Source organism: Pelobates fuscus, chromosome 1 (genome assembly GCF_036172605.1).
Source record: "Pelobates fuscus isolate aPelFus1 chromosome 1, aPelFus1.pri, whole genome shotgun sequence".
In the NCBI taxonomy this organism is placed as follows: Eukaryota; Metazoa; Chordata; class Amphibia; order Anura; family Pelobatidae; genus Pelobates; species Pelobates fuscus.
The window spans coordinates 131,760,063-131,787,684 of record NC_086317.1 but is presented as its reverse complement, the minus strand read 5'-3'; the positions used below and the strand labels follow the sequence as shown (position 1 = coordinate 131,787,684).

Sequence of the window (27,622 nt, the reverse complement as noted above, 5' to 3'; positions counted from 1 at the left end):
TGACGCGGCGCTCAGGAGCCGACGTCTTGACGGCAATCACATCCCGACCTGTCAATCTAGTTCCGAACAACGAATCAGGGCTCGGCAAGGGCGGAGTCATCAATTAAAGAACCAAGGTATAAAAGAGGGATGTGTGTAATGGTTCATTGCCCTGTCGTGGTTCTAGCTTGTCTGGTCACTCAGTGCTCTTATTACTATTGTCTCTTTGGTTCTGACTCGGCTTGTACTTTCGTTCCTGCTTATCTCTCGTGTCCTTTGACCTCGGCTCGTCTCTCGCTTACCTGTTCTCTCGTTCCCTCGACCTCGGCTTGTCTCTGACCATTCTTTGCTTTCTCCTTACGTTAGTCCGGCCATTCTAAGGTCCGGTATACGTACCTATCTCCTGTTTGTATTCTGCGTGTTGGATCCCTGTCCCGATCCTGACAATACTGCGGGAGTTACCGCCCTATCTCGTTAATAAACAGTGACCTCAAACTACTGACTAAAATACTAGCAACCAGACTACAGACGCACGTACCCTCCCTGGTACACCCAGACCAGGTGGGATTCGTAACGGGGCGAGAAGCATGTGAAAACACCATGCGCACCCTCACACTGATGCACGGCGGAAAACACACCCCGGGAGGCCTTCTCCTGCTATCCACAGACGCGGAGAAGGCCTTCGACAGGGTGGGATGGAAGTACCTGTTCCACACACTTGCGCACATGGGGCTAGGTCCGGGAATTAGGGGGTGGATAGAAGCATTATACACACAACCCTCGGCACAGGTAGTCATAAACGGCGCCCTATCGGAACCATTCGACATACAAAACGGCACACGCCAGGGATGCCCCTTGTCCCCGATCCTTTTTGTCCTGGCCCTGGAGCCGCTGATGGTGGCCATTAGAAACAACCCAGATATCAAGGGAATGCTAGAAGGGAAGACGCACCATAAAGTCGCGGCATATGCCGACGACTTACTGTTTTACGTGACCAATCCAGAAATATCCCTCCCAAACATATTAAAAACATTCCAGGAATACGGGCAACTCTCTAACCTAAAAATAAATCTAGCCAAATCATTCATACTAAACGTCAGTATCCCAGAACGTAGGGCAGAACTCCTACGCCACCACTACACGTTCCAATGGGCAACACATAAAATCAAATACCTAGGAATCTGGCTGACAAACAAGATAGGGGACCTATTCAAGGAAAACTTTGTGACCATGCAGACCAAAATGCGCATGGAGATGCAGGAATGGGCATACCCCCACATCTCTTGGTTGGGAAGGATACAGGTGGTAAAAATGAACCTCCTGCCGTGTCTTCTCTACCTCTTCCAAATTATCCCCATTCTGATCCCCCGCTCATATTTCACCTCACTGCGCACAGCCCTGATCCAATATGTATGGAACGGGAAAAAACCCAGGCTTCGTCACGCTCTATTAACCCAGCCAAAAGACAGGGGGGGCTGGCATTGCCAGACTTCACCCTCTACTATAGGGCATGCCACTTCTTGCGGATCATAGAATGGACCAAATCAGGAACACACAAACTGTGGAAACAGGCGGAGGAACATGCGGCGGGCACCCCGGTCGCGATATTGCCATGGCTGCCGCCCGGAGCCCCATTCGGGGACGTGAAACAATCCCCCTACACGAACGCAACCCTACGGGAATGGACTCGCACAAAAGGGAGACACGGCCTAACCACATACCCCTCCCCTTATTGCCACTCGTTCCGATGCAAAATCAAGATACTGAATGCACCCCAGTGATTGCTACAGATTTGCTCATGTTGACTGAATTGAGACCAGAACTGGCTTTAGTATGTATGACAATTGTCAATGATATTGGAAATCCATCATTTTCACTGGATTTAGGAAATAACACGTAAATTTGAAGAAAAAAAATGTTTTTAATTGAATGGCTTATATATTTGACTAGGGCCCTATAAAGCAAAAATTACTGGCTCTTTAAAATGCTACCATATATTTTTAGCTTGAAAGTATGGACAGGATTCTAACATCACTAGATTATGATGGCTTTGCGTTAGTTGGCAGAAAAGCTTGTATTTTATTTTTCCCAAATAGAAATGATAATCTGTGATTGCCAGCTGCACACACAGTATGTAAAATTGTGTACAGTGAAAATGGAATAGAAATAGCAACCATTTCTAAAAAAAAGATAATGATAATAATAATAATATTTATAACCGGTCGTTTTCTTTTATATTTCAGAATAGCCAAATTTATCCGTACTTGCAATTTAGCAAAATACCACATGCTGCGTGTTTTTTATTTTACAGGATATTTAGGTCATCAAACGGAAAGGGAGCGATTTATTTTGTGTGTGTGGTTTTCTGTCGGAGTTTAAATGTTAGAGGACGAACAAAATAATTATGACTTTGGTCATTGTCACACTTTTGGCCTTTAGGTAGTAAATATGACAGATGGGAGCATGACATCTCATTTTGCCTGCCCCACCACATGCTATTTATAAAGTGATTCAATGTCGTATCATTGACCTTGAGTAAATTGGCTGCTATGAAGCACTGGTCCTGCTGTCTAATTTTCGTGGCTACTGCCATGACTAAGAATTTAACAACCTTTTTCTTAATTTAAAAAAAACTATAATATTTATCTAAGTCGAAAATAAATGTATTGCGTAAATTAGCCAGTCATGACATGATATGACTTAAAGATCTCCGTGACACCTGCCTATATGCATTTAATTAATCTCGGTTGTTCTCTGCCTAACATTTGTCATCTGCCCTCTTACATTTATATCGCAATCTACTTTTTCCTTTTTTCCTTGCCAGGTTCTCCACTAGATTTATAAATGATTGATGGCACGTCCTTCTGCATGCAGTACCGTTTCCATCTTCTTGTCTAAGGTGTATCCTCGGTTCCAGGTTGTATAGACAATATAACCTCCAAACCTTCAAAGAGTATAAAATGATAGTAAGGTCAGGGCAGTGATGTAACAGAGACTACTGGATCACTCAGACAGATAATTTGATAGGATATTAGTTTTTCATCTAACAGTACCTATCAGTACAAATATGAAGATTGTCTTGACCAATAGTTATTAAATTAAAGTAGTGTATTTAAATATCTGTGTAATTAGGTGTACTTACATGTTGTATGCATATGTCTTGTCTGGAAGTCTAAGTAAAAATATAAATTAAAAATAACAAAATAAGTAGCATCTGCTATCAAGTTTGTATTGAGGATTCTGTTTTTTTCTTTATCTGTTTAAATAATAATCATGTTTTATGGCTTTTAAAAGGGCACTCCATACATGCACCCTGTATGAGGACATCCAGCAACAGAGAAAGCCCCATAGGAAAGCGTTGAGACAATGCTTTCCTATGGGGAAGGCCTGATGTGCATGGTGTGCATGTGCATTAGTCTCTCATTCGGATGACATCGGAGGAGGCGGACCATGACCCAGCGCCGAGGAACTTTGGGAAAACGGGTACGTTTATAAAGGGTTTTTAACCTTTTATGTCCCGGGGAGGGGGTGGTGCAAAGGAGGGGGGAATCAGAGGGAACTATAGTGTTAGGAATACAACTTTGTGTTCCTAACACTATGAATTCCCTTTAACTGGAGGGGGTGGATCCAGAGATCTCATGAGGTGCACTGTAAGATTATTTTATTGATGTGTGGCATTTTAAAACAAAATATAAATGCAAAGAACAAACCAAAAAAAACCTGTTCTATATTGCACATTAAGTGTGGGTTATTTGCTAAACTCTGAATTGCAGTGAATTTAAATTCAAGTTTCCTAAATTAAGAGATTCTCAAATTCAGTTAGAGATGTACCTTTTTTAGCCTTAATGGGTTACTCCAAGCACCGTGGCCACTTCAGTGATTTCAGGTCAGGGTACTTGGAGCTTGTACAGTCAGAGTTTCACTATGAGGAGGTGTAATTCCACCTACAACAGTGTTATTGTTGCATCATTACCCAGCTCAGAACAAGACAGACAGTCAATGGCAACAGACCATCAATCAAAACCCCTCCCCTCATGCCAATGATGTCCTCCCCTCAACCTGTCCTCTCTGACATCAGTGCCCTTCAAGCAAATTCAGTTGACTGCAGCAGATGAAGATGGGGAAGGGGACAATGACACTGAGAGGGGCTGGGGAAGGGGACAATAACACAGAGAGGGGCTGAGGAAGGGGACAATGACACAGAGAGGTTGGGGAAGGGGACAATGACACGGAGGAGCTGGGGAAGGGGACAATGACACAGAGGGAGGCTGGGGAAGGGACAATAACACAGAGAGGGGCTGGTAAAGGGGACAATGACACAGAGAGGCTGGGGAAGGGGACAATGACACAGAGAGGCTGTAAAATGGGACAATGGCACAGAGAGGGGCTGGGGAAGGGGACAATAACCCAGAGAGGGGCTGAGAAGGAGCCAATAACACACACAAAGGAGCTGGGGAAGAGGAAAATGACACACATAGAGTTGCTGGGGATGTTAGACACAAAAGGAAGGTAAGATACAGAAAAATGGGTAATGCATTCAAAAGATGGGATAAGAAACCCACAAGGTAGTAAGACACTCAAAAGGGGGGTTAAGAGATACACAGGGGAAGATGCATTTTGCTGGTTGGGGGAGCAAAATGCATCTTCACCTGAGTAGTCAAAAATGCATGCACTAGACTTGAGTGGCTGCCATGTTGAAAGCCCCTAGAGCAGTGATGGTGAACCTTTTTGCACCCGAGTGCCCAAACTGCAATACATGCCAACTTTTTTTTCCTCAAAGTCCAACACGGCAATTAAACCTGAATACTGAGGTTTAAGTTTAGAAAAAACAACTCGTACAGTTGTCCGAACTAATTAACATCTTTTGTTTTAAAAGAACACAACAACAGAGAGTTAAATTATACAAATTTTAAATAATTATATAAATAGATAAAATTACCCTTATATTTATTAGTATCTCCAACAAATGCCATACATACACACAGACTGCTGAACACATTCACACACCAACTGCTTAATACATACACACATACTGCTTAATACATACACACACCGACTGCTAAATACACACACACAGTCCACTGAATACACACACTGCTGAATACACATAGAGACAGACTGCTGAGCTCACACACACACACAGAGACTGATGAATACATACACACAGACTGATGAATACATACACACAGACTGCTGAATACATACACACAGTCTGCTGAATACACATGTGTATGTGTTTGTATGTAAGGGTGTGGAGTGTGTGTGGAGTGCTCTGTGTGAGGGGTGCTGTGTGTGTGTGAGGGGTGCATGTTTGTGTGAGGGACGCTGTGTGTGTGGAGGGTGGGGGAGGGGTGCTGTGTGTGGGTGGGTAGGAGTGCTGTGTGGGGGGGTAGGAGTTCTGTGTGGGGGAGGGGTGCTGTGTGGGGGGTAGGGGTGCTGTGTGTGGGGGTAGGGGTACTGTGTGTGGGGGGTAGGGGTACTGTGTGTGGGGGGTAGGGGTGCTGTGTGGGGGGGGTTAGGGGTTAAGATACATTTAAAAAAAAGATATATTAAATCTTTATCCCCCTCCCTTCTTCTTACCTTTGGTGAAGGAGGGGGGGGGGGACACAGTCATCCCTGGTGGTCCGGTGGTAGTAAGTATGTGTCTGTGAAGCAGCTCTCCTCTCCTCCCGTGCGATGCTGCGTGGAGCGTTGCCATGGTAATGCGCAGCAACGCTCCACACAGATTGCTCGCGGGAGGACAGAAGAGCTGCTTCCTAGATCCCTCCCCCTGCTTCCGGGTCCTACCGACATGGAAGCAGAATTGGCGCCTGCCGTTTTGGGCAGGCAGGTGTCTACTCTACATTGCTGCAGACAGCCAGCGCCCCCCTCCCCCCGACGACCTAGGACCCCGCGTGCCATTGGTCCGCCATCACTGCCCTAGAGTCATTACCCCAGCACTGACCAAATCATATAATGTGGAAGCCACCATAGGAAAGCATTGATTGTATACTTTAATATAGATATGCTTGTATGCAATTTTTTTTTTTATTTGCTCCTAGTCAGTTTCTGGTGTAGAATTATTTTTTATATTAGAAGTATGTGAAATATTTCTGAATGTGATTCCTTCATAATTCTAACTTGATCCCATCACTTCCTTGTAGATTGTCTAACATTTCAGCAGGATTCATCCTTCTATTCTTTATGTGGGAGATAATGTCCTCTCCACTCTGTGCTGCTTTAACCCTCCCATGTTATTAATAGTGTTTTTATTCCAAGTTGCTACCTTGATGTATTCCTTAATTTTAAATACACATTAATAAACTGTTTGGTTAAAATTCAATACGATTGGAGCATAACTAACTCCAGGAGATATGATTTCATAGACCACAGTAACCCGTAGAGAGTCTTTATGAACAGCAGAATAAAATTTACAGCACATTTCATTACGGGGTGCAGCCATCCTTGATGGTTTTTTATTGCTGTAAAAGCCAAACATTACAAACACTAGGGGCATTTTACTTTATTCCTGGAGCAAACTGATATAAATTTGACTATTTTAAATATCAGCCACGTTTTACTTGGAAAAATTTTACTTGCAAAGTTTTTGTAAAAATGAAATACCTCTTCACATGGCAAGGTTCATTGGAGTACTGGATTGGTTTTATTAAAGTTACACTATAGGCTTTATAAATATTTAATTTCATTGAATTGGTTGTAGTGCCTGGAGTTCCCTGGCTGTTCTTTCATTCAATGTTAAACCATTGTCAAGCATTTTTAACACTGATTCAGGATCACTGGCAATACACAGCCCAAAACCAAAAGTCCGATATTATACACGTCCTCAGTCATACCAATTCATACCAACAACAGGCAGCCTGATAGGCTTAAAGGAACACTATAGGGTCAGGAATACAAACATGTAACTCACCTCTTTTCCAGTGCCACGCGACTCCGCTGATGCTGGCTCTGCCCACGATCTGCGTCCTTAGCTAAGATCATCAGAATTGATGATCTCAGCCAATCACAATTTCTCCCATAGGAAAGCATTGGGTTGGCTGAGATTGTCAATTCTAATGATTTAAGCCAAGGAGGCGAGGCGGGGACAACTCCACCCTAGCCAATCAACATCTTCTCATAGAGATGCATTGAATCAGTACATTCTATGGGTAAAGTGTCTCCATGCAGAGAGTGGTGACGCTGAACGTAAGTGGTGCACACTATGCAGCACTGCCCCAGGAAGCACCTCTCATGGCTGTCTGAAAAGGCTGTGTTTACAGCACAATACCTGAAGGGACAGGATATACTCACTAGAACAACTACATTAAGCTGTAGTTGTTCTGATGACTAGAGTGTCCGTTGAAAGTGGTCTGCTGACACACTCAGTCAATCACAGCGGACCAGGCTTATGCTTTCTCATTAGGCTGAGCGGAACAAAGAGGATGGGCTGCTGGGGACTCTTATTTAGAATAAAACCATTACAAATGGTTTATCACTGAACAATAGGACCCAACCTGGGGGCTCAAGACAATATAACCCCTAAATGGGATGAAGCAACTACAGGGCCTACAGTGTCTCTGTAACTGGAATCCAAGCATTGGTGTTGTTGAAACACAGATTGTCTGTATATTTGAGTTCACATCCTGGAATTATTCCAGCAAAGAGACCATGGGGTGTAAAACACAATACACTTTTTTTTTTAATTCTTTATTTTGGCGTGCAGAGTTGAACATACAATTATGCATAGACATTTTAACAAGTGAAGATACTGCACATTTTATATTAGAAGTTACAAGAAATAAGTGAGCGTCAGGATGGGAGCTGAAAATAGTTGAACTTGAGTAGTAACTGGAGTCACTCAGGAACAAGAGAAAGGTGAGTCTGCTTTGCTTGGTGGGGACCGAGATAACCCCCACCCAACGGCCCAGGGGACAGGGGGGTGGCATGGGGCTCAGGTGATGACAGGAGAGCTCATGCAGTCCCGGTTGGGGAGATCGGCCACTTTTCCCACCGAGTAAATGCACTTGGCATCAACCAGTCAAGCGACACAGCTTCACCACCAACATGAAGATTTCGACTCCAAGTCTGCACCACCGTCGCCCAAGATGTAGCAAACACTTGTGGTAGTTGCGGGTTGTCAGTTGGCAGGGTTTTATTATTCCCTAAAGCTCGTAAATAGCAAGTTTGATCTGGAGCTCAAGGCTGCTGCATCCTCTCAGCATAGTGGTCAAGCCCTCCCCACCCCAAAATACACTTTTATACTCAGTGTTAATCAAGTCTGTAGAGAATAAAAAAACTACTTAACATGTATGGTTATCTTCAGCCAGCTAATAGGCAGCCAAAATTGATGCAAAGTGCAGTAGGGGCAAAATGGGCCAGCATTGGGTGTGATTGGATACACTCCTTGTTAACACCTATGACTTTAACTCAATGCAAATGTACACAAGGGTATAACTGGTTTTCCTCAGAAATGATCTGACACTAAGAATGGTAATTCTCTGTAATGTAAATGTGCTATATAAACATGGTGTTTATGAAGTTTGTAGATCATGTGCTGCCACCATCTGGTAGAAGATGGTTAAAACAACTTCTACAAAAGCATAGAATATGATTATAAATGTGTTATTATTATTGTCCTGTTTTAGCTACATAACCAAGGCAAATGCCTCTCAATCATGTTGTTCACTTGATTTATCATTGTAGCGGCCTCTGGGTAACCCGACCGGTCACCACCGCTAATTCCCTTCTTTCGGCAGGTCAGGAACCACTTACACTGCAACGAGACCCATTTCCCCCCAGTAACTCAACAAGACATAGTTCTGGAGGTACAACACAATCTTATTTGCCATACACGGCTTTTATGCATACCCCGTGCAAGGGGTGGAACACACAAACATATGAAGACACATCCCACAATCCTTCCCCTCCCCGAGGTCCCAGCGTGGGAAGGGACTCCGTTCCCTTTGTCCCAAAAGCCCGCCACTAATCTCTGGGATTCCCCAAACCAACCGCTAGGGGTCTTTTTCCCAAGAGCCTCTGTGCCTGGGAGTCTAGGCACAGGTCTAGGGGCTGTCCCTTTGTCTCCCAGGCACAGAAAAGCCCGCCCGCAGGAAAAGGGCTGGTCTCTTTTGTCCCTCGGGCTCATGAGAGCCTGCCAAAACTCGTTAGTGCCCCAGAAGTGCCCACACCAATCTATTCTCAAAAATGTTAAAATTTTAGAGTTCTAGAAAAAAAAAAAAAGAAAAAAAAAAAACTAATCAAAATTTTGTTTTATTGACTCAAGGTGTTGTGTGCATTATATGATGCCATTATGGAATGTAATTATTCACAGACAGATATACTTCTTCCTTTAAAATGGGTCTGTTCCTTTAAGATTTTTCTTTATTAGATCAAATATAGCTATGTACATAATACAACACATAAAACATTGAAATACAATACAGTTAATCTCTTTACTAATACGTTCTTTATGTTTAAAAAAAAAGGTGTTACATTTTTGAAGCATGGGATGTATTGCTAGAACATAAATGTGGGATAAAGCAGCAATTTTGTGTATAGAATACTGTTTTGCCAGGCATACCTAGGTTACATGGCACTTGATGCTTAACTGTATTTTGGCACCCCCACCAACTATAAAAAACAAACAAAACAAAAAACCAATGTGTGTATTGTGTAACAATGTGCAACACGTCCAACTCCCTTGTGGAAAATGACACGCACATACCAACATTCATATACACATACACATTTATGGACATAAATACACAGACACACACAAAGAGATACATACCACAAACACAAAGGGACACATACACACAGACTCATATACACAAAAAGTTAATGTACATAGACAAACTCATACTCACACATACACAGACTCAAATACACATACACATTCAAATACAAGCACACACATGCATACACACAATAAATTATTATTATTTATTTTTTTATAAAAGTGATGTCCATCCAGCCTCCAGGGAATCCTGTAGTGGAACTTCATCCCAACGAGTCCAGTGGGGAGATGCAGGGATCAGTCTCTACACTGACTGCCCAGTGCCCTGCAGTGCTGTATTGATGCCAGGTCTGAGGAGACATTTCCCGGCTCCAGCATCAGTACAGGGATCTGGAAAATCAGTGCACTGAACTCCCAGCAGCCCCCTTGACACCTGCTTTGCAACCACCCACAACACTGCACCAGAGGTGAGAAGGGGTGATCTCTGCAGCCCTTGCCACCTGTCACTTGGTGAGGACCACTCCCGTTAGTACACCACTGGTTCAGGAGTATGAAAACATCTTTACCCAGCACCCAGTTGTTTTTTTACCCTTATTACTTTCTCTCCTTCACTTTGTAGTTTCACTTAAAGCAATATTCCAATCACCATAACCACTATTGTTCACTGTAGTGGTTATGGTGCCAGGAGTGCCGTGGTGCCCTAACAAAGTAGTAAAACTGTTTAAGAACAGTGTGACAATTTACTTGGGGAGCTCCAGGCACCCACTGCTATGTCCTCAGCTGCTGAAAGCTCTGTCACTGAGGTAAGCAAGAATGCGAAGAGCCCAATCATTTGTAGCGAGTGCTCAGCTGCCACTCTCAACCAGTGAGCGGGCCATGCACAAATGAAATCAGTGTAGCTTCCAGAAGTAGGGGAGGGGGAAACAGATATTCAGCAGCCAACCTCAGGTAAACTGTCAAATTATTTTTACCAAAACCCCAGTGGGTCAGGGGGCCCACCAATGCCCATTGGTACCATGGACCGTGTGATGCCCTTCACAGTTGCAACGACACAGTTGATGCCGAAATAGAGGCAGGACTGCAGGGAGGCTCACCGAGCCCAGGGTGGGAGGGGGGGGGGGGGGGGGACAGTTCATACAAGAGAAGGGGAGCAAGACTCTGAGTGATGGTATGTTAAGTGTATATGTGTGTTGTGAGCAAATGAGTAAGTGGATGTGTATCATGTGTGTCAGTGTGTGCATGTTTGTGTATATGTGTGTCAGTGTGTGCATGTGTCAGTATCAGTATCAGTGCCGGATTAACATAGGGGCGGATGGAGCTGCAGCTCCAGGTCCATGCCCATGGAATAGGCCAATTGATTGAGTTTACTACTCTTAACATGCTCTTGCTCAAGTATGGAAACTTAAGAGGGATGTAGGGGAACAATACTGGTGTGGACTGGCTGACAATGAAATCCATTAAGGTAAAGCTGATATTGCGCACTATGCGAATGCTCTTGCTGCTTCAGTCTCTCTAACTCTGTGGCATGTTCCCTTTCTTTTACACTTACTACATCCGCCTTTTCTCTGCCCCAGACTGTATAACAGGATCTTATGCCTGCTAGTAAGAAGATAAGGAGAGGAGTTGACAAGTGAGTGATAGGGGACAATCCTTAGAAAGCGTGGAGCGAGTGTATCATTAGACGCATTTATGCTATGCTCAGGCTGCTGTCTGCATAGTATGCCCTTAGTTGGCCAGTCAGCATGATTGGCAGGCAACCTTGCATGCATTTACGCTTGCCTTCCAATTCTTCGACCAGACACGCTACCTCTTTGGGAATGTTTGTCCCTTTGGGCAGTTCTGATTACATGATTCACATCAGTGGCCCACCCATTGACTTCCTGCTTCATCTGACACTCCTGTTAGGGGGTATTGATTTACTTGAAAGATAAAAGCCAGAGATTAGCACAGGGTATGTGTTTTTCTGATAGCTTTATACTGAGAGTTTCCCACCAGCACCACCTCTGCCAGGGAGGTATAACTGTTGTGTGTTAGTGATTTATGTCAATAAGATTTTATAATTAGGCCCATCATAATTGTCACCACCAGACCCAATGGGCTCTTAAACTGGCCCTGGTCAGTATATGTATCTGTGTGTCAGTGTGTGGATCTGTGCGTGTGTGGGTCACTGAATCTGTTCATGTGACAATCTGTGTGTCAGTGTGTATGTCCTTGAGTGTATCTATATGTGTATGTTTATGTGTGCATCATTATGTGGCAGTGTATGTATCTTTGTGTGGAAATGTACATCATTGCTTCTTTAAGTTTAAGACGATATCCACTTTATATTCTTGTATTTTATATAAATCATGGTAATGGTTTGACAAAAATAAGAGGGACAGCGCTTAATGACTTCAAATAAAAAAAAAACATTACAACAAGCTGCAGTGGCTATGGTGCTTGACTGTCTTCTTAAATTGTATAATTAATTGCAAGTTAATTCTAAATAGGGAACTCATGGTGGTAGGTGGCAGTATATTGCATGTCTGTGTAGAACAAAAGCATATAAAAACAGATCAATTAGCTCTTTTTTAAACCCATTTTCCCATAGAATCCTGCAGTGTCACCCTCCCTCCCTCGCACCCACTTACCTGAATCCAGTGGCGATGTCCCTTGTCCCTGACGGCAGCACGGGAGACCTAATGCGCATGCGCGGCAATGGCAGCGCTCGCATTACGATTTCCCCTTTCCTATGGGGAAAAGAGAGCATTATGCCGCTTAAATTTCAGTCCCAGGAGCTACCTATTTTTTTGTTAGGTAGTCTCACATCTCGTACTATTGTACTTAAAGAGGCAGTAATCTCCTGCTCGGAGCTGCCATCATCGCTCCTCTCCAATGCCTACATCTATTGTTCAGTATGGTGGCCCGCCTGCACGATAGGCGAGACCTAGACTTACCACTGCAACCTCTGGATGGTACTTTGCTGACCAGGGAAGGCCTGTAGCCCATACAGGCAACTCTATCTGACATCAATGACAGCTCTATGCAGAAGCTAGATGCAATCTTTGAGCCGTTTTGGGCAACCCTGTGTTACGGTTCTCACCGTGAAATCCAGACGGCCAATCTTGGTCACCCCACAGGTGCCAGATAAGGGATTTGAACCTGGGTTCTTTATGTCCTGGGCTTGCTATACTGCCTCTAAATCACAGTAGATTATGTTATTTTGAGTAATTCTATCCTTGTTATTCCTGGCTATGTCTGCACCACTTCTATAGCAATTACCAGTGCTTCACCTGAGGCAGATCGCTCATCAACTGGGGATTTAAGCACTGCCTCGCCCTGGGAACTTGGTCAGTTCTTTGACTCTGGTGATCGTGTGTAGTTCCTGTTTTCTTGTCTCCTGAACTTGTTCTCCAGATGAACCCCGGCTTCTGACCTTGGATCCACTCTCCGTTTATCCTGACCTCTGGCTTCCTCTGACTTTGGCTTACCCCTGAATATCTTTCTGCTTGTGACCTTATCTGCACTGTGTATTGGAGCACCTTTCCTGCACAGCCCACGTGCACAGATCCACAGTGGATTCTTACCTGGTCACCTTGGACTGTGTTTACCTGCAAGGCTGAGTGAACATATCTGCGCTACAGACTCCAACCAAGGTAAGCCTTGAAATAAAGAACTGACCTTCATGGAGTCCGCATATATGTGTGAGCTGCTCACCTCCCTTGTTCAGCAAGTATCCAGCCTGGCCCAGACCCTTTCGGAGCTGCAGCGTGAAGTTCTGATCCTTAAAGGCACAGCACACCTAGCCCCGGAGCCTACTTATTCTGAGCCATTCATTATCAAGCCTGAGAGATTTCATGGCAGCTGCATGTCCTTCCAGTCCTTCAAGGTGGATTGCGAGGTGTTATTTTCGCCTCGGACATTTGCCACAGACTTCATCACGGTCCGAGTGGCTATGAACCTGTTCAAAAAATGGGCTCACCAGATGTTGCAGGCGAAGAGTCCTGTCATTGACACTTGGGAATCCATCACGACTGCTCCACATCCCAGAAGATGCCAGGTTCCCAGAAACAGAGAGACCCTGTACCAACGCCATGCCTCCTTGTTGCCTCTTTATGATCCGGTTCCGAGGGAGACTCCAATGGACAAAGGGGAACCTATGGAGATCGGTATCCTCCGCACCAGGTTGTCTTCCAAGCAAAGAGACAGAAGGAGAGGTTGTGGCCTTTGTTTATACTGTGGAGAAAGAGGGCATTTTATCTCCCTCTGCCCTACTCGTCCACCTTGGCCTAAGGCTCTTCTATTGGGTACCATACGGACTCATCCTGTCATCCATGCAACATATCCTGGAAACCGCCAAGGTTGCTGTCTATCCTGTCCACGTTCCGTGACACAAAAGGGCACCTAGACTATGGCAATTAATATAACCAGTACTACTCTACCTTTTGCTCCAGAGACATCTGCGCCACCTCCTTAAGATACTTCTATTGAAACAACCACTTATTCCTGCCAGCTCAAAGAAGACCTACCTGTGGATTGTACCTTTGCCTCAAATGGTACTAAATTCCTCAAAAATGATCAGGTCCTCCTACCCCCGTTTATGCTGGATAGATTCGGTCTCTGAGAGACTTTAAGTTTGTGCCCCAAAGGTGCTGACATACTCATTGGCTCAGGACAGAGGGGATACCCTGTCCACGGCCCGCTCTGCAGCTGCCTCTCATAGACCTCCTGCAGGCTCCAGTGGCCTACCAGTGCTGGGAATCGGATGATGGGGGACTCTAGCAATTCACAGTCTACCGCTTTACAGTCTAATGTTTTTAGTGGCTGCCAATGTGCTCCAACACGCTACAATGTTTTTATTTACTTTTGGCATGTTGTCTTTTATATTTTTCTTTTATTCATCATATGACCTATATGCTTTAATGACCTGAGGTTTAGTCACAGTGGAAAGCCTCCAATCGTGTGTACAACTTGCAGATATAGCTACAACTTCTATGATAGTGTTATTCTGATTTACTTGTTAATTTTTAAAAGAGGTTTGACATGATTAAATGCCTGACTTTGTACAAAGCCATTGTTTAGTCTTTATTGTTATGCGGTACATGCATGCCCTATGATCTCATTAAACCTCAATAAAACAATGATTGATAAAAGAAAAAAAAAGTTATTTATATATATATATATATATATATATATATATATAGATTTATTTTATTTTTAAATGTCTACCCAAAAATATTAAATAATTTTAAAAGCTTATCCAAAAATACTGAATTAAGGAATACTGAATCATCCCTTAAAATGATCTCTAGGGAGTCACGTGGTGATCTTTTCATAATAGACATGAATGTGCAAGAGGTACAGGGCTAAAGTGTTGTAATGCAATTATGACATTTGTATAATGTCTACAAATGTTTCTTGAAAACTGCAAATTTATTACACTCTACATTTAAAAAGAACTCTAAGCAACATAACCCCTTCTATATAAATAAAGAAGACCTTGACATCACAAACCTGTCTCTTTAAAAAAAACGTATTTGTAAAAAAATGCTCCAAAGCAATTACAAAATTATAAAGAGCAGAAACAACGCAAATATAACATCTTAAGCACCTTCCGGCATTGAAAGAACTTGAGACTGAAAGTCTGGAAGCCTTGAACCAACTTGTAAAAATATGCAACTTTTACAATCGAACTGTCTACTACCACATACTACTGCAAATTTAGTTTACCTGAATTTGCTAAATTTGGTGGCACCATATTTACAGGCAGACCGCTTTCAATCCTAATAAAAGTTACAACTGCAAAAAGTTGTCAGTGTGTCCATTAGCCAAGTGCTGTGGATACATCCTAATGATTCTATTTCATAAATAGGTTTTATATTAATATTTTGTATATATTGATAATAATAAAAATAAAATCACAATTAAAATTACAAACTGAATGTCAATTAGAAATGTAATATATTAATAATGTAATTATTATATTTATTGAATGTTTATCATATTCATTTTTTAATTATTGTAAATATTTGCACACTTGCTGACTGTGGGTTAACGGTTTCTGTTGCATAACCTGCAAAAGCAGGCGATTTATATATTTTGCAAACTTCTGTTTGTTTAGATTGAATCTAATTGCAATTTGTTGTTTGCTAAATATGCTATATCTATATTTTATATAGGATTTTTTTTTTCATGGGATATTTGCTTATTTTTTTAAACTAATGGATAGTATTGCATAAAATGTGTTAATTTGAATGACGGAATTCTAATGGAATGTGCACATAAGAAATATGAGAACTATAGAAACATAGAATGTGACGGCAGATTAGAACCATTCGGCCCATCTAATCTGCCCAATATTTCAAAATTCTTTTAATTAGTCCCTGGCCTTATCGTATATCTAGGATAGCCTTATGTCTATCCCATGCATGCTTAAACTCCTTCACTGTGTTAACCTCTACCACTTCAGCTGGAAGGCTATTCCATGCATCCACTACCCTCTCAGTAACGTAATACTTCCTGGTATTATTTTTAAACCTATAAGTTCTGTGAGAATTAAGTCAGTATATCCAAAGTTAATAAGGCGATGCTAGTAAATAAGCCCAAAGCTTGTTTGCTAAAGTGTGAAATGTTGCAAACTCCAAACTTTAAGCTAAAAAGGCTGCTTTAAAAATTATATTTATTCACTAAACAGTAAATCCAGTATATAGAAACCCACATCTCAAAATCTAGGCAGAAACATGTTCAATATCCTCCCATTTTGCTGCTTATTGAATAAGCCTCATCGCTGACTTGGACAATTTCGACAATTCAGTTATTTTGCGATAAAATTTCAGAACTAGGGGTTTTAAGCAAATGTATGCATTGTGTGTGTAGTATTTAGCGCTCTCAAACCCAGCGCATGCGCATTGCCATTTCAGGCCGATAGAACACGTCTTCTCCGCGCAGTACCTCGTAACGAGCCGCCAGGTCTCCTACCAGCCTCATCGTTCATTCTGCGCATGCCTGCCAGCTTCCGTAACTACGCATGCGTGACCGCAATTATTTTACTATTTAGTTTACAAAATAAAAGCTAACCCCCTGTATATGGAATAATTCCCAAAGTACTACATTGTACAGCGCTTTCTAAGCAGTTTTGGTTAGCATGTCTCCTGTGACCTTTGACCTGTAGGGCCCCTGCTCCTTTCCTTTGGCGGCCCCGTCCCTCCCTCTTTCTCTCGGTTCCGGATTACAGGAGCGTGCACATCGTTTCGTGTCTGTTAAAGACTTAAAAGTGAGTGAAATGCGGGTTTTACCGGCTTTCTGCCCATAACGAGAGGCAGAGACCCCCCGAGAACACACAGAGCCGATGTCAGGACCCCAAATACCTGGGTTTAGCCTTTATTATCGCTTGTAGTGAGCTTGGGGCTGTGCGGGCTTGGGCTGGGGTGATCACACCAGGGTTTATTCACTACTAGAGCATGCAGTGTGGGGAGTTCTATTCAGAATCCACCACACTAAGGCTATAATAGGCAAGATTCTGACAGGTTGGCCTTCTAGGCTAACATTGTCATTTATCTTTCTGTTCTCAACAATGTTTTACCTTTTTAGAATATTTAATCCCCAGCCAAGCGTAAGTTACATACAGCCCCCATTTTATGAAGTTTAAAGGGGACCTTTCATGCAGTTCATAACCACTTCTACTGCATTTCTTTTGGATCAACAGCAAAAAACAAATGTGAGGAAGGCTGAACTTGATGGACGCATGTCTCTTTTCAGCTATGTAAATGCGCTTTTTAAAGAGCGTTAAATTCTATTTATACATTGTGCAACCAGATCTGGGTAAAAGGTGTATTTATTTATTTTTTAGCGTGTTTTATTTGTTTTGTTCATGTGTATTTTAGCGTATTATTTTTTGCTTTGCTAATATGGTGCGCAGTGAAAATATACTAAAAACTATGAAATAAATACATTTGGAGCATCTCTGTTAGCATACCATCTCTCAAAGCCAGACCCTGCCATGATGTGGTTAGCTAGGAGGCACACACTCGTTAACACCATGGACTACAGCAAATTTAAATCTGTCGTACGGGGCACTCACTGTGTCCAGGATTTTGTTATCCCTGTAGCACTCTAAGTAAACTCACACTGAATATTACATTACAGGGGCTGGCTAGTCTCATAATGCTGAGCCGCACATCTGTGCCTTAGACTTGCTGTGACGCTCAGCCAGACATGTTGCAGGATGGGCCCATAGATAATGCAGTCCTTCCATGAAACCTGTATAGTGCCACAACGTTGGCCTCCATGGAATATATGTACAGCTCATCCCTCTTCCTGGTGGGGATTTAAACATCTGGACGCCTGTTTATTTTTGCACTCCTAACGAGAAGTCAGTATTTTTAAAGTTCTGATGCTTATCTAGTTAATCCTTTAGGGAGGAAGTAGGGTTAAGGTAAAAGTGTATTTTAATAATGACTGTTAATAATAAAGTACGCTATATGCTTTGAGTAAAATTGAAAAATATTAAAATACGCTAAAGTACACTTTTACCCAGATCTGTTGGTACAGGATTTGACAAATTTGTTCGATATCTAGGAGCCAGTTAAAAAAGTTAGGAGCCATTACATTTCACTCACTCAGATGGCCACTAGAGGGTCCTGGGTCACTGCTGCACCATGTGCAGTGTCTCCAAGCTCTGCTTGGAGTCACTGAATGTTCTTCAGAGATTCTTTAATTTAAAGGAACACTATAGTCACCTAAATTACTTTAGCTAAATAAAGCTGTTTTAGTGTATAGATCATTCCCCTGCAATTTCACTGCTCAATTCACTGTCATTTAGGAGTTAAATCCCTTTGTTTCTGTTTATGCAGCCCTAGCCACACCTCCCCTGGCTATGATTGACAGAGCCTGCATGAAAAAAAAAACTGGTTTCACTTTCAAACAGATGTAATTTACCTTAAATAATTGTATCTCAATCTCTAATGAATGCAGTGTGTGTGTATGAGTGGAGTGTGTGTGTGTGATGCAGAGCCTTGGTGGGGGGTGGGCATTTTTAATATTTTTTTTTTTATTATTATTACCGTATATACTCGAGTACAAGCAGAGTTTTTCAGCACATTTTTTGTGCTGGAAAACCCCAACTCGGCTTATACTAGAGTCAATGTCTGTATTATGGCAATTTACATTGCCATAATACAGACAATGGGGGCTGTGTGCGTTTACTTACCTCTCCTGCAGCTCCCTCCTCCTCCGCGCCGGTCCGTTCAGCACTTCTGTCAGCTCCCAGTGTAAGTCTCGCGAGAGCCGCGGGGCCATAGTGCGGCCGCGAGACTTGCACTGTGAGCTGACAGAGGTGCTGAACGGACCGGCGCGGAGGAGGAGAGAGCTGACAGGAGCTGCAGGAGCTGTAAGTAAACTCTCTGCCAGCCCCCCTCCTACACAGTGCCCATCCACTGGACCACCAGGGAGTGAGAGCCCCCCTCCCTGCCATGTATCAAGCAGGGAGGGGGGGGACGAAAAAAATAAATACATAATAATAAAATATTAAAAATAATAATTAAAACAATATAACAAACAATTAAAATCATAATTAATAAAATAAATAATATAACAAAAAATGATTAAAATAATAATTACAAAATAACAATACTCAAAATGCCCACCCCCCACCAACACATGCACAAACACACTGCATCACTCACACTTCATTCATATACACACACTGCACTCATACACACACACACACACTGCACTCATCCGCAGGCACTGCACTCATTATATACACACACTGTAAATAAATATTCAATTAATATAATTTTTTTAGGATCTAATTTTATTTAGAAATTTACCAGTAGCTGCTGCATTTCCCACCCGTGTCTTATATTCGAGTCAATGAGTTTTCCCAGTTTTTGGGGGTAAAATTAGGGGCCTCGGCTTATATTCAGGTCGGCTTATACTCGAGTATATACGGTATTTTAAAAAAAAAAAATGTATTATAATTTTTTCGTCCCCCCTCCCTGCTTGATACATGGCAGGGAAGGGGGGCTCTCCTTCCCTGGTGGTCCAGTGGCATTGACAGTTCAGTGGGGGGGGAGGAGGGCTGGCAGAGAGCACTTACCTCTCCTGCAGCTCCCTCCTCCTCCGCGCCGGTCCGTGCAGCTCTTCTGTCAGCTCACACTGTAAGTCTTGCGAGAGCCGCACTATGACCCCGCGGCTCTCGCGAGACTTACACTGGGAGCTGACAGAGGTGCTGAATGGACCGCCGCGGAGGAGAAGGGAGCTGACAGGAGCTTGCAGGAGAGGTAAGCGCTCGCTGCCAGCCCCCTGTCTGTATTATGGCAAGGTAAATGTAAAAATGTGCTGAAAAACTCTGCTTATACTCGAGTATATACGGTAGTTAATCGTTCTACTGTTCTGTTTTTACAGGTGAAAAAAATCTTTTCATGGTGTTGTTAGTAACTGTTGCAGCATTATTGAATCAGGCAACACAATAACATCATGTTTCAGCTTCGTGTACACAAAGCATTCTGTAATTTCCATCGTACTTAGATTCTGCCTTACTAAACATAATGTGGATAAGGTCTGTTCATAAACTATTCAAAGTGACAGCCTAAGTAGCAAAATCACTTTATCTTAATGAAGTTATGTTGGGCATAGATGCTGTCAGTGCAGTTGGAAACCGTGCTATTTGATCACGGAGGTTGCCGTGTTCATGACCACTATGTGAAGTATAGTACAGTCATTGCAATAATAGAATATAATCTACTTGAGACATCACTGTATGAAAGGCATTTTTATTGCAAAATAACATTAACTTAACTGTTTTTTGGGTTTTCTTTTATTGTAGAATGCGTTACGTGGCCGCTTACCTCCTTGCTGTCCTTGGTGGCAACAACAGCCCCTCAGCCAAAGATCTCAAAAAGATCTTGTCCAGTGTTGGAATTGAGGCCGATGATGAACGTGTCAATAAGGTAAGCTGCCAAAATGACAACCTCTTTCAAGGTCATTCTAACTTTTCTTAATCAACCGACTCCAATCATTGCTGCTTTGTAAGCATTACAGCTTTTACAGTATGTGAATAGGAATGTGTTATTCCTTACTGAAAATGTGATCAGTTAAAGCAACAACACATGAGTTGTGATCATTAAAGGACCACTATAGGCACCCAGACCACTTCAGCTTAATGAAGTGGTCTGGGTGCCAGGTCCCTTTAGGATTAACCCTTTTTATTATAAACTTAGCAGTTTCAGAGAAACTGCTATGTTTATACTGAGGGTTAATCCAGTCTCCAAATCCTCTAGTGGCTGTCTCACTGACAGCCGCTAGAGGCGCTTGCGTGATTCTCACTGTGAAAATCACAGTGAGAGCACGCAAGTGTCCATAGGAAAGCATTGTAAATGCTTTCCTATGCGACCGGCTGAATGCGCGCGCAGCTCTTGCCGCGCATGCGCATTCAGCCGAAAGGGAAGATCGGAGAGGAGGAGAGCTCCCCGCCCGGCGCTGGAAAAAGAGGTAAGTTTAACCCCTTCCTCACAGCAGAGCCCGGCTGCAGGGGGACCCTGAAGGTGGGGGCACCCTCAGGGCACTATAGTGCCAGGAAAACAAGTGTTTTCCTGGCACTATAGTGGTCCTTTAACGCTATATTGATTTTGGTGTCAAGTGTGCTCGGATGCACCCCATTGTAACTAGTCAAACAGTTTGACTTCTTATCTATGGTTTGCTTTGTACTGCTTTCAATCTCCACCACATCCAATAGAGAGCTGATGGCTCCTGCTTAGTATTTTCCTCTGGTTTTCCTGAGCTAAACCCTGAACCGCTAGGTTCTAAACCAGTTTGACTGCTTGCATAGGGGGGGGCAATCATAACTTTTTAAATCACCTTAGTCAACGAGACATCTGAGAGGTGTCCTACCTCCTTTGCTTTGAGCTGTAGTTCAAAGCAGAAGTGAATGTTTTACAGAGTCATTGTATTCGCTTATAGTGGAATATATCCCTGTCACTTCTGGGAAAAGTAATGAGTACTCGATTGGACATAGATCATTCGTATTGATGATCTGCATAGAGTTTAGTTCATTAGCTTTTTAATTGATACACTGTAGTCGTGTTTCCATAATATCCATTTAGCAAATGTATGCATTTTTCTTCTAGGACACTAGATGGCAGGTTAAACTAATGTGCTTTTTTTTCGTCCTGTGAAAGATAATCATGTCCATTCTAACCAATTTTAAAACTGGGATAAGGCATTATATAACAATGAAAAACATTTTCTCTCTCTTGTAGATTATCAGCGAACTTGGTGGAAAGGACATTGAAGATGTCGTAAATTCCGGTAATACTTTTATAAACTTTGTTTGGGGGGGGGGTTATTTTTTGTTTATTAAGCAATTGTGTAATTCTCTATTATTGGCAGTTAGGTACAGTAGTTTTGCACTTTTTATTTTAAGAATATTCAAAAGGCATACATAACATTTGTTTCTCTCCTCTAAACTAGTTTGTCAAAAGAAAAAAATCCTAGAATAAAAATGTTGTGTTCTTTATAGATGCTAATTATTGTTTGCAGAGTACCTTTAGTGAAAAAGCACAATGGCTGCTTTAGTTACCCACATCCACTTTGCTGCTACTTGTAAAGAAAGATATGTTTCACATGCAGTTAGCACATACAGGTTATATATATATCTAACATGCAACCACCAATCTTTTTAAAGAAGCTAAACATAAAACAGATTGATTTCCCAATATGTTAGAAACCTGTATGCTGGTTTGAAGCTCCAGAACTTGCTTTCCCTTTGTTGTTGTTCTTACTGACAGTCTTAAACCTGTTTTGAATGTTCTCTTCAGAATTCCTTTCCATAAACTCCCGTGTTTTTGAGATACTTAATTTCTGATTGTATTAATCGACTGTTAAATTGATATCCGAACAACTTGACAAAAAAACAAATATATTTCCAGTTGGCTAGTGGATCTTGGCAAAAGCATTTCCCTGTTCATTTATATTCTAATCGCTAGTCATCAATGATAAATGTGCATATCTTTCTACCCAGTGTAATTTATAAATGATATATGCAGAAGAAAATACATCTAACGTGTCTATTTTTATATTATTCACCAAATGGAGTGCACTTGTATGACTGGCAACAATCACTGCTGACTTCAGTAGTCCTTTAGTGTACTGCCTATGCTTTGATTTTGGATTTATTTAGTAATTCTACATTGGCCATGTAGCAACTGGCAGAAAATAAGACTGCTGTTTCCTATCAGATCATATTCATTGTGACAACTGCAAAAACCTGTGAAACTCTTTCTAATTTAATATAACTTTTTATGGTGATCTTCCACTGCTGACACTAGGTATTTGTTCTAATTATTATACATATATCCACCAGTACTTATAATAGTTGTGAAATTATTGGATTGCTATAATTTAATGGAGTTGGTTGTATCATCAGGTCTCTCTAAGTTGTCATCCGTTCCATCTGGGGGTGCTGTGGCTGCAGCTCCTGCATCTGCTCCAGCTGCCGGAGGCTCTGCTGCTCCAGCAGGTGAGTTATTTTTCTTTACAGACTGTGCTTTACAGTATTCTAAACCCCAAATTGTAGTAAATTGAAAATAGGCATGCAAAGTTTTGACAAAGTTGCTTTAAAAAAAAATACAAACTTGATTGTTGACTTACCCTTGCTGTCTTGGGCTAAATTGTTCAGGTTTCAATTCACTCTAATGAGAGAGAGACTCTCTCCAAGGAATAGTTTTAATTAATTACCCAATACAAGATGCAGCTTTTTAACATTTCATAACATTAAATTGCTGCCTACCCATAGTGCTTCTTGGTTCACTTGTGCTATCTACCATCTTTATTAAATCTTAAACTATTTATGCCTTTTTCATTTTCTATTTTGAGGAACAACTCAACATTTAAAATATTTGATTATTAGTTTTGATAGTTTAAATGTTTGCCAATAAAGGCCATCAATATATATTTTTTTTTCTTTAAACATTTTTATTTGCACTTTATTTTAATAAACAATTGATTTTTGGTCTTTACAGAAAAGAAAGAAGAAGTAAAGGAGGAATCTGAAGAGTCTGATGAAGACATGGGATTTGGACTCTTCGATTAAATAACTCTTTTCTTAAGATAATAAAACAAATCTAATTCAAATAAACTGGTTTCGTTTTTTTCAAAGATAGATAGAAATCACTGGTAAACCGTTGTGTATTGTACCGTGAATTACAAGAACAATGAATTAAAGCAAATCGAATTTGAATCATATTTAGAGCGAATTTAGACAGCATATTGTATATGTGGATATTTTCTCTATGGGAATTATAATAAAATCTTCAAAGGGCAAATTTCTGCTAAAACTAAAATAAAAAAGCCCTGTTTTTAGTGCATTTAAAAAAATGATTGCTGCCAAATTGCTGTTTTGTGGCTCTTCCTGCAAAGTAGACCCTTCCTCACCAGGAAGACACTCGCCCTATAAATCCCTGCACCATGTGTTAACCACACACAAAGCTTTAAACCCTGGTGAAAATGTGAAATATCTCTTATCAGGTAGATTTTCATGAAGGAAATATCACACATCATGAAGCTTAAGTGGTTATAGTTATATCGAACACTTTAAACCATGTAGTGTATATTTTATTTACTAGTTCCCACAGTCTGAAATGGTGCGAACATGTTCCACAGCACAATGGGTAAACAAGACAAAAAATGTAAACATGTTTGACATAATGGGTCAAGAGGGCACAGTTTAAAACCACATTGAAGAATACAAATATACTTAAAGAAACACTAACCACCAAAACAACTACATGTTAGTGTAGAGGATTTGAAAAATTCACCTCCAGTGCTGGTCAGTCAGACTTATTAGAGGCCCATCCTCCTTAAGCCTTTTGATTTTGAATGTCTTCTTGCTCAGCTTCATGATGACATGAAATATCTAATACTTCTCATAGAGAAGCATTGGATTAGACCAGAGTTATGTTTTGATAATCCCTGGCTGCAGAGAAGATATTGTCTCCGTTTCTAGCCTGCTACATTTCTGCTACCTGGTGTGCTTGCTCCATGAGAATATACAATCCATTCCAAATAAATTTTCAGATAATTTCCCATTTAGTCATGTAACCTTACTTCTGCAACATACCACAACTACACCCACATTCATATTCTCAATGTGGCCAAGCAGGACATCTAATCTCCCCTAAAAAAATGCAGATGTTGAAATAAGAATTACTTAGTTCTTGATAGATGATTTCCAACAGCTGCTCCTCAAAGCTGTACTACTGCTGACATCAGCTGCTTGAGTGACAAAAAGATCACCAGGTTTTCATTTTCGATACGTTTGAATCATTTGGCCACGTGTAGTGAGCATATCTGTTATGTCCTTGATGGTATAATGCCTCACAGAATTCTTGTGAGCCACATCTTTGTTTTTCTTTTGTGACCGTTGCAATGCATCGCGGGGCTTTGCAAGGACTTATCCCATGCTATCTAGGCAAATCAACTGCCTGCCGGTGTCACATTTTCTTTTGAATGTTATTTGTATTTGTCTGTGTAAATCACAAACCTATATCACCATTACTATAACTTGTCACCCTTACTATGGATTTGACTGCCTCCAAACCTTGGACTTGTTCTTCCAAACTAAACTTATAATACAATTAAAGGGACACTATAGTCACCCAGAGCACTTCAGCTCAATGATGTGGTTTGGTTGCCAGGTCCCTCAGGTTTTAACCCTTCAGATGCAAACATAGCAGTTTCAGAGAAACTGCTATGTTTACATTTGGAGTTAAGCCAACCTCTATTGGCTGTCTTCCGGACAGCCACTAGAGGCGCATTGAGAAATGCTTTCCTATGGACACTTTGAATGCGCGCGCCACTTGCTGCGCATTCGACTCTGCTGACGGCAGAGGGAGCTGACGTTGACGGGGGAGGAGAGGTCACCAGCTCCGAGGGAGCCCGGCGCTGGAGTAAGGTAAGCTGCTGAAGGAGTTTTAACCCCTTCAGCGCCACTGGAGGGGGACCCTGAGTGTGGGGGCACTATAGTGTCAGGACCGCTGTTTTCCTGACACTATAGTGATCCTTTAACCCCTTAAGGACCAAACTTCTGGAATAAAAAGGAATTATGACATGTCACACATGTCATGTGTCCTTAAGGGGTTAAATAATGTATCCCGGAGAGAGAAAGTCGCATGGGGCATGAGCTCCGACACAATCAGGCCCAAATTCATAGAAATTCAGCAAATGGTAACGCCTGAACGGCTCTGATATACACTACTGAACCGCCAGGTTCCGGAACCACATAATGGGGCGGAAATCGAAAAAGTCCAGGCAAGAGATCCCGAGATCGGGCCCTAACATTGTTGAAATGCTCCGGCAAACACAGGGGGCACCTAGGCCCAAAATGGCCGCGTATCCGGACACATACCCAGAGTTCTCCGATGACTTTTCCTCGGGAGAAGACGGAGCAGACTCCCCGGCGGAACCGGCTCCGAAACCGGCTACTCACCAGGAGGATACCTCGCCGGTAACGACGGCGGTGCTGAAAACACTGCTCGCCGACCTCCAACGCACCCTACAATCCGATGTCGCGGCCCTGCGGTCCGATATCCATGGCCTCACAGGGAGAATGGGAGCCCTGGAAGCGGAGTCGACTAACCAAGCCACACAACTTGCGGCGCTGCAACTGGAAATACAGGGTCTCAAAGACCAAAATGATAAACATGAGCGCCGGTTCTCGGCACTCGAAGACGCAAAGCGGGCTAATAACCTGAAAATCCGGGGCATCCCGGAGGACACCCCAGCGAAGGAACTACCGCACATTTTGAGGCGTCTATTGACAGCACTACTCCCACCACGTCAAGCCAAAACGGCGCAACTGGAGGGCTTTTTCCGCGCCCCAAAACCTGCTATGGCACCCTCTGGAACACCCAGGGACTTAATCATAAAGCTTCAGCGCCATAAGGATAAGATGGCGGTCGTGGCGGCAACCAGGGGACAAGCACCCTATCGATTTGAAGCAATGGATCTTACATTCTACGCGGACTTAACTGGCGGCACACTCGCCTGGAGACGGTCCCTTCGACCTTTCACCACACTGCTGAGGCAGAAAAATATACCCTACAAGTGGCTGATGACCCGAGCCCTAATGATACAGACCGGGGACACAAAGCACACAGTAAGCACCCTCACAGAAGCAAAAGCGCTACTACCTGCCCTGGGGCTGCCAGTGGACTCTCTAAATTCTACTGCAACCCAAAGTGCTACAGCCTCGACACATGCATGGAACCCTGATCGGGTAACCCCCTTCGTCCCGCGAGGTCCGACCCGGGAACATGTTCCGGCAGCAACCTGAACGCACGGGCGGGACCCTCACCCTAAGGACTTTTACGCTAACGCATAAACTTTGCTTCATTGTTTTTACTCTCCCACTATAACCTCTCAGTTTTCAATGCAGAGCCTTAAATGTTTCACGTTTAAAATGTTCACTTGCTACCAAGATGATAAAACACACTCTCACCACCTTAGAATAGACGGCCGCGAGGCCATGACTCACTACCCTCCCCCACGCCTGACAGTACTAGAGCAGGGATCTCACAACATGTATCTACTGAGACAGGCGACATACTAAGCAAGGCACTAAGCGACATTACCTCCCATTACAGGGAACATGTTACCTATGCACAACACTCATCGCCCAACTTCCCGGACTAGGCTGTGTACGCCATACTGCTCAGACATAAAACTATCAGCCTTCACGCAGCACACACGGCATACTACACCCAACCCGCACTAAGCAAAGGACCGGAAGGAAACAACTAGTTCACATAGGACACCAGGGAAGTTACCCCAAGCTACAGAGACCACTCTATGTTCCGCGATTTAAAAAATACTAAAATGTGCTTGATATGACACGCCATGCAATATTAAATACTGCTTACTGTCTAGTTTCCAAGTTACAAAGCTGTTGTG

The 27,622-nt window shown here is 42.5% G+C and overlaps 1 protein-coding gene across 1 annotated transcript; it reads left to right on the top strand.

Annotated features, from left to right (window-relative positions):
* The first annotated feature begins 16,847 nt into the window (after positions 1–16,847).
* LOC134588975 (large ribosomal subunit protein P2-like) lies at positions 16,848–23,810 on the top strand. Its single transcript, XM_063444305.1, has 5 exons — positions 16,848–16,946; positions 20,502–20,625; positions 21,934–21,982; positions 23,100–23,192; positions 23,695–23,810. The coding sequence occupies exons 2-5, from the start codon at positions 20,503–20,505 to the stop codon at positions 23,763–23,765; spliced, it is 336 nt and encodes a 111-aa protein (XP_063300375.1). The 5' UTR covers positions 16,848–16,946; position 20,502; the 3' UTR covers positions 23,766–23,810.
* Positions 23,811–27,622: the final 3,812 nt, after the last annotated feature.

Coding starts and splice junctions, on each gene's coding strand:
- LOC134588975 (XM_063444305.1), top strand. CDS start 20,503: ATGCGTTACGTGGCCGCTTACCTCCTTGCTGTCCTTGGTGGCAACAAC. Junction 20,626..21,933: donor ATGATGAACGTGTCAATAAG/GTAAGCTGCCAA, acceptor TCTCTCTTGTAG/ATTATCAGCGAACTTGGTGG. Junction 21,983..23,099: donor TGAAGATGTCGTAAATTCCG/GTAATACTTTTA, acceptor TTGTATCATCAG/GTCTCTCTAAGTTGTCATCC.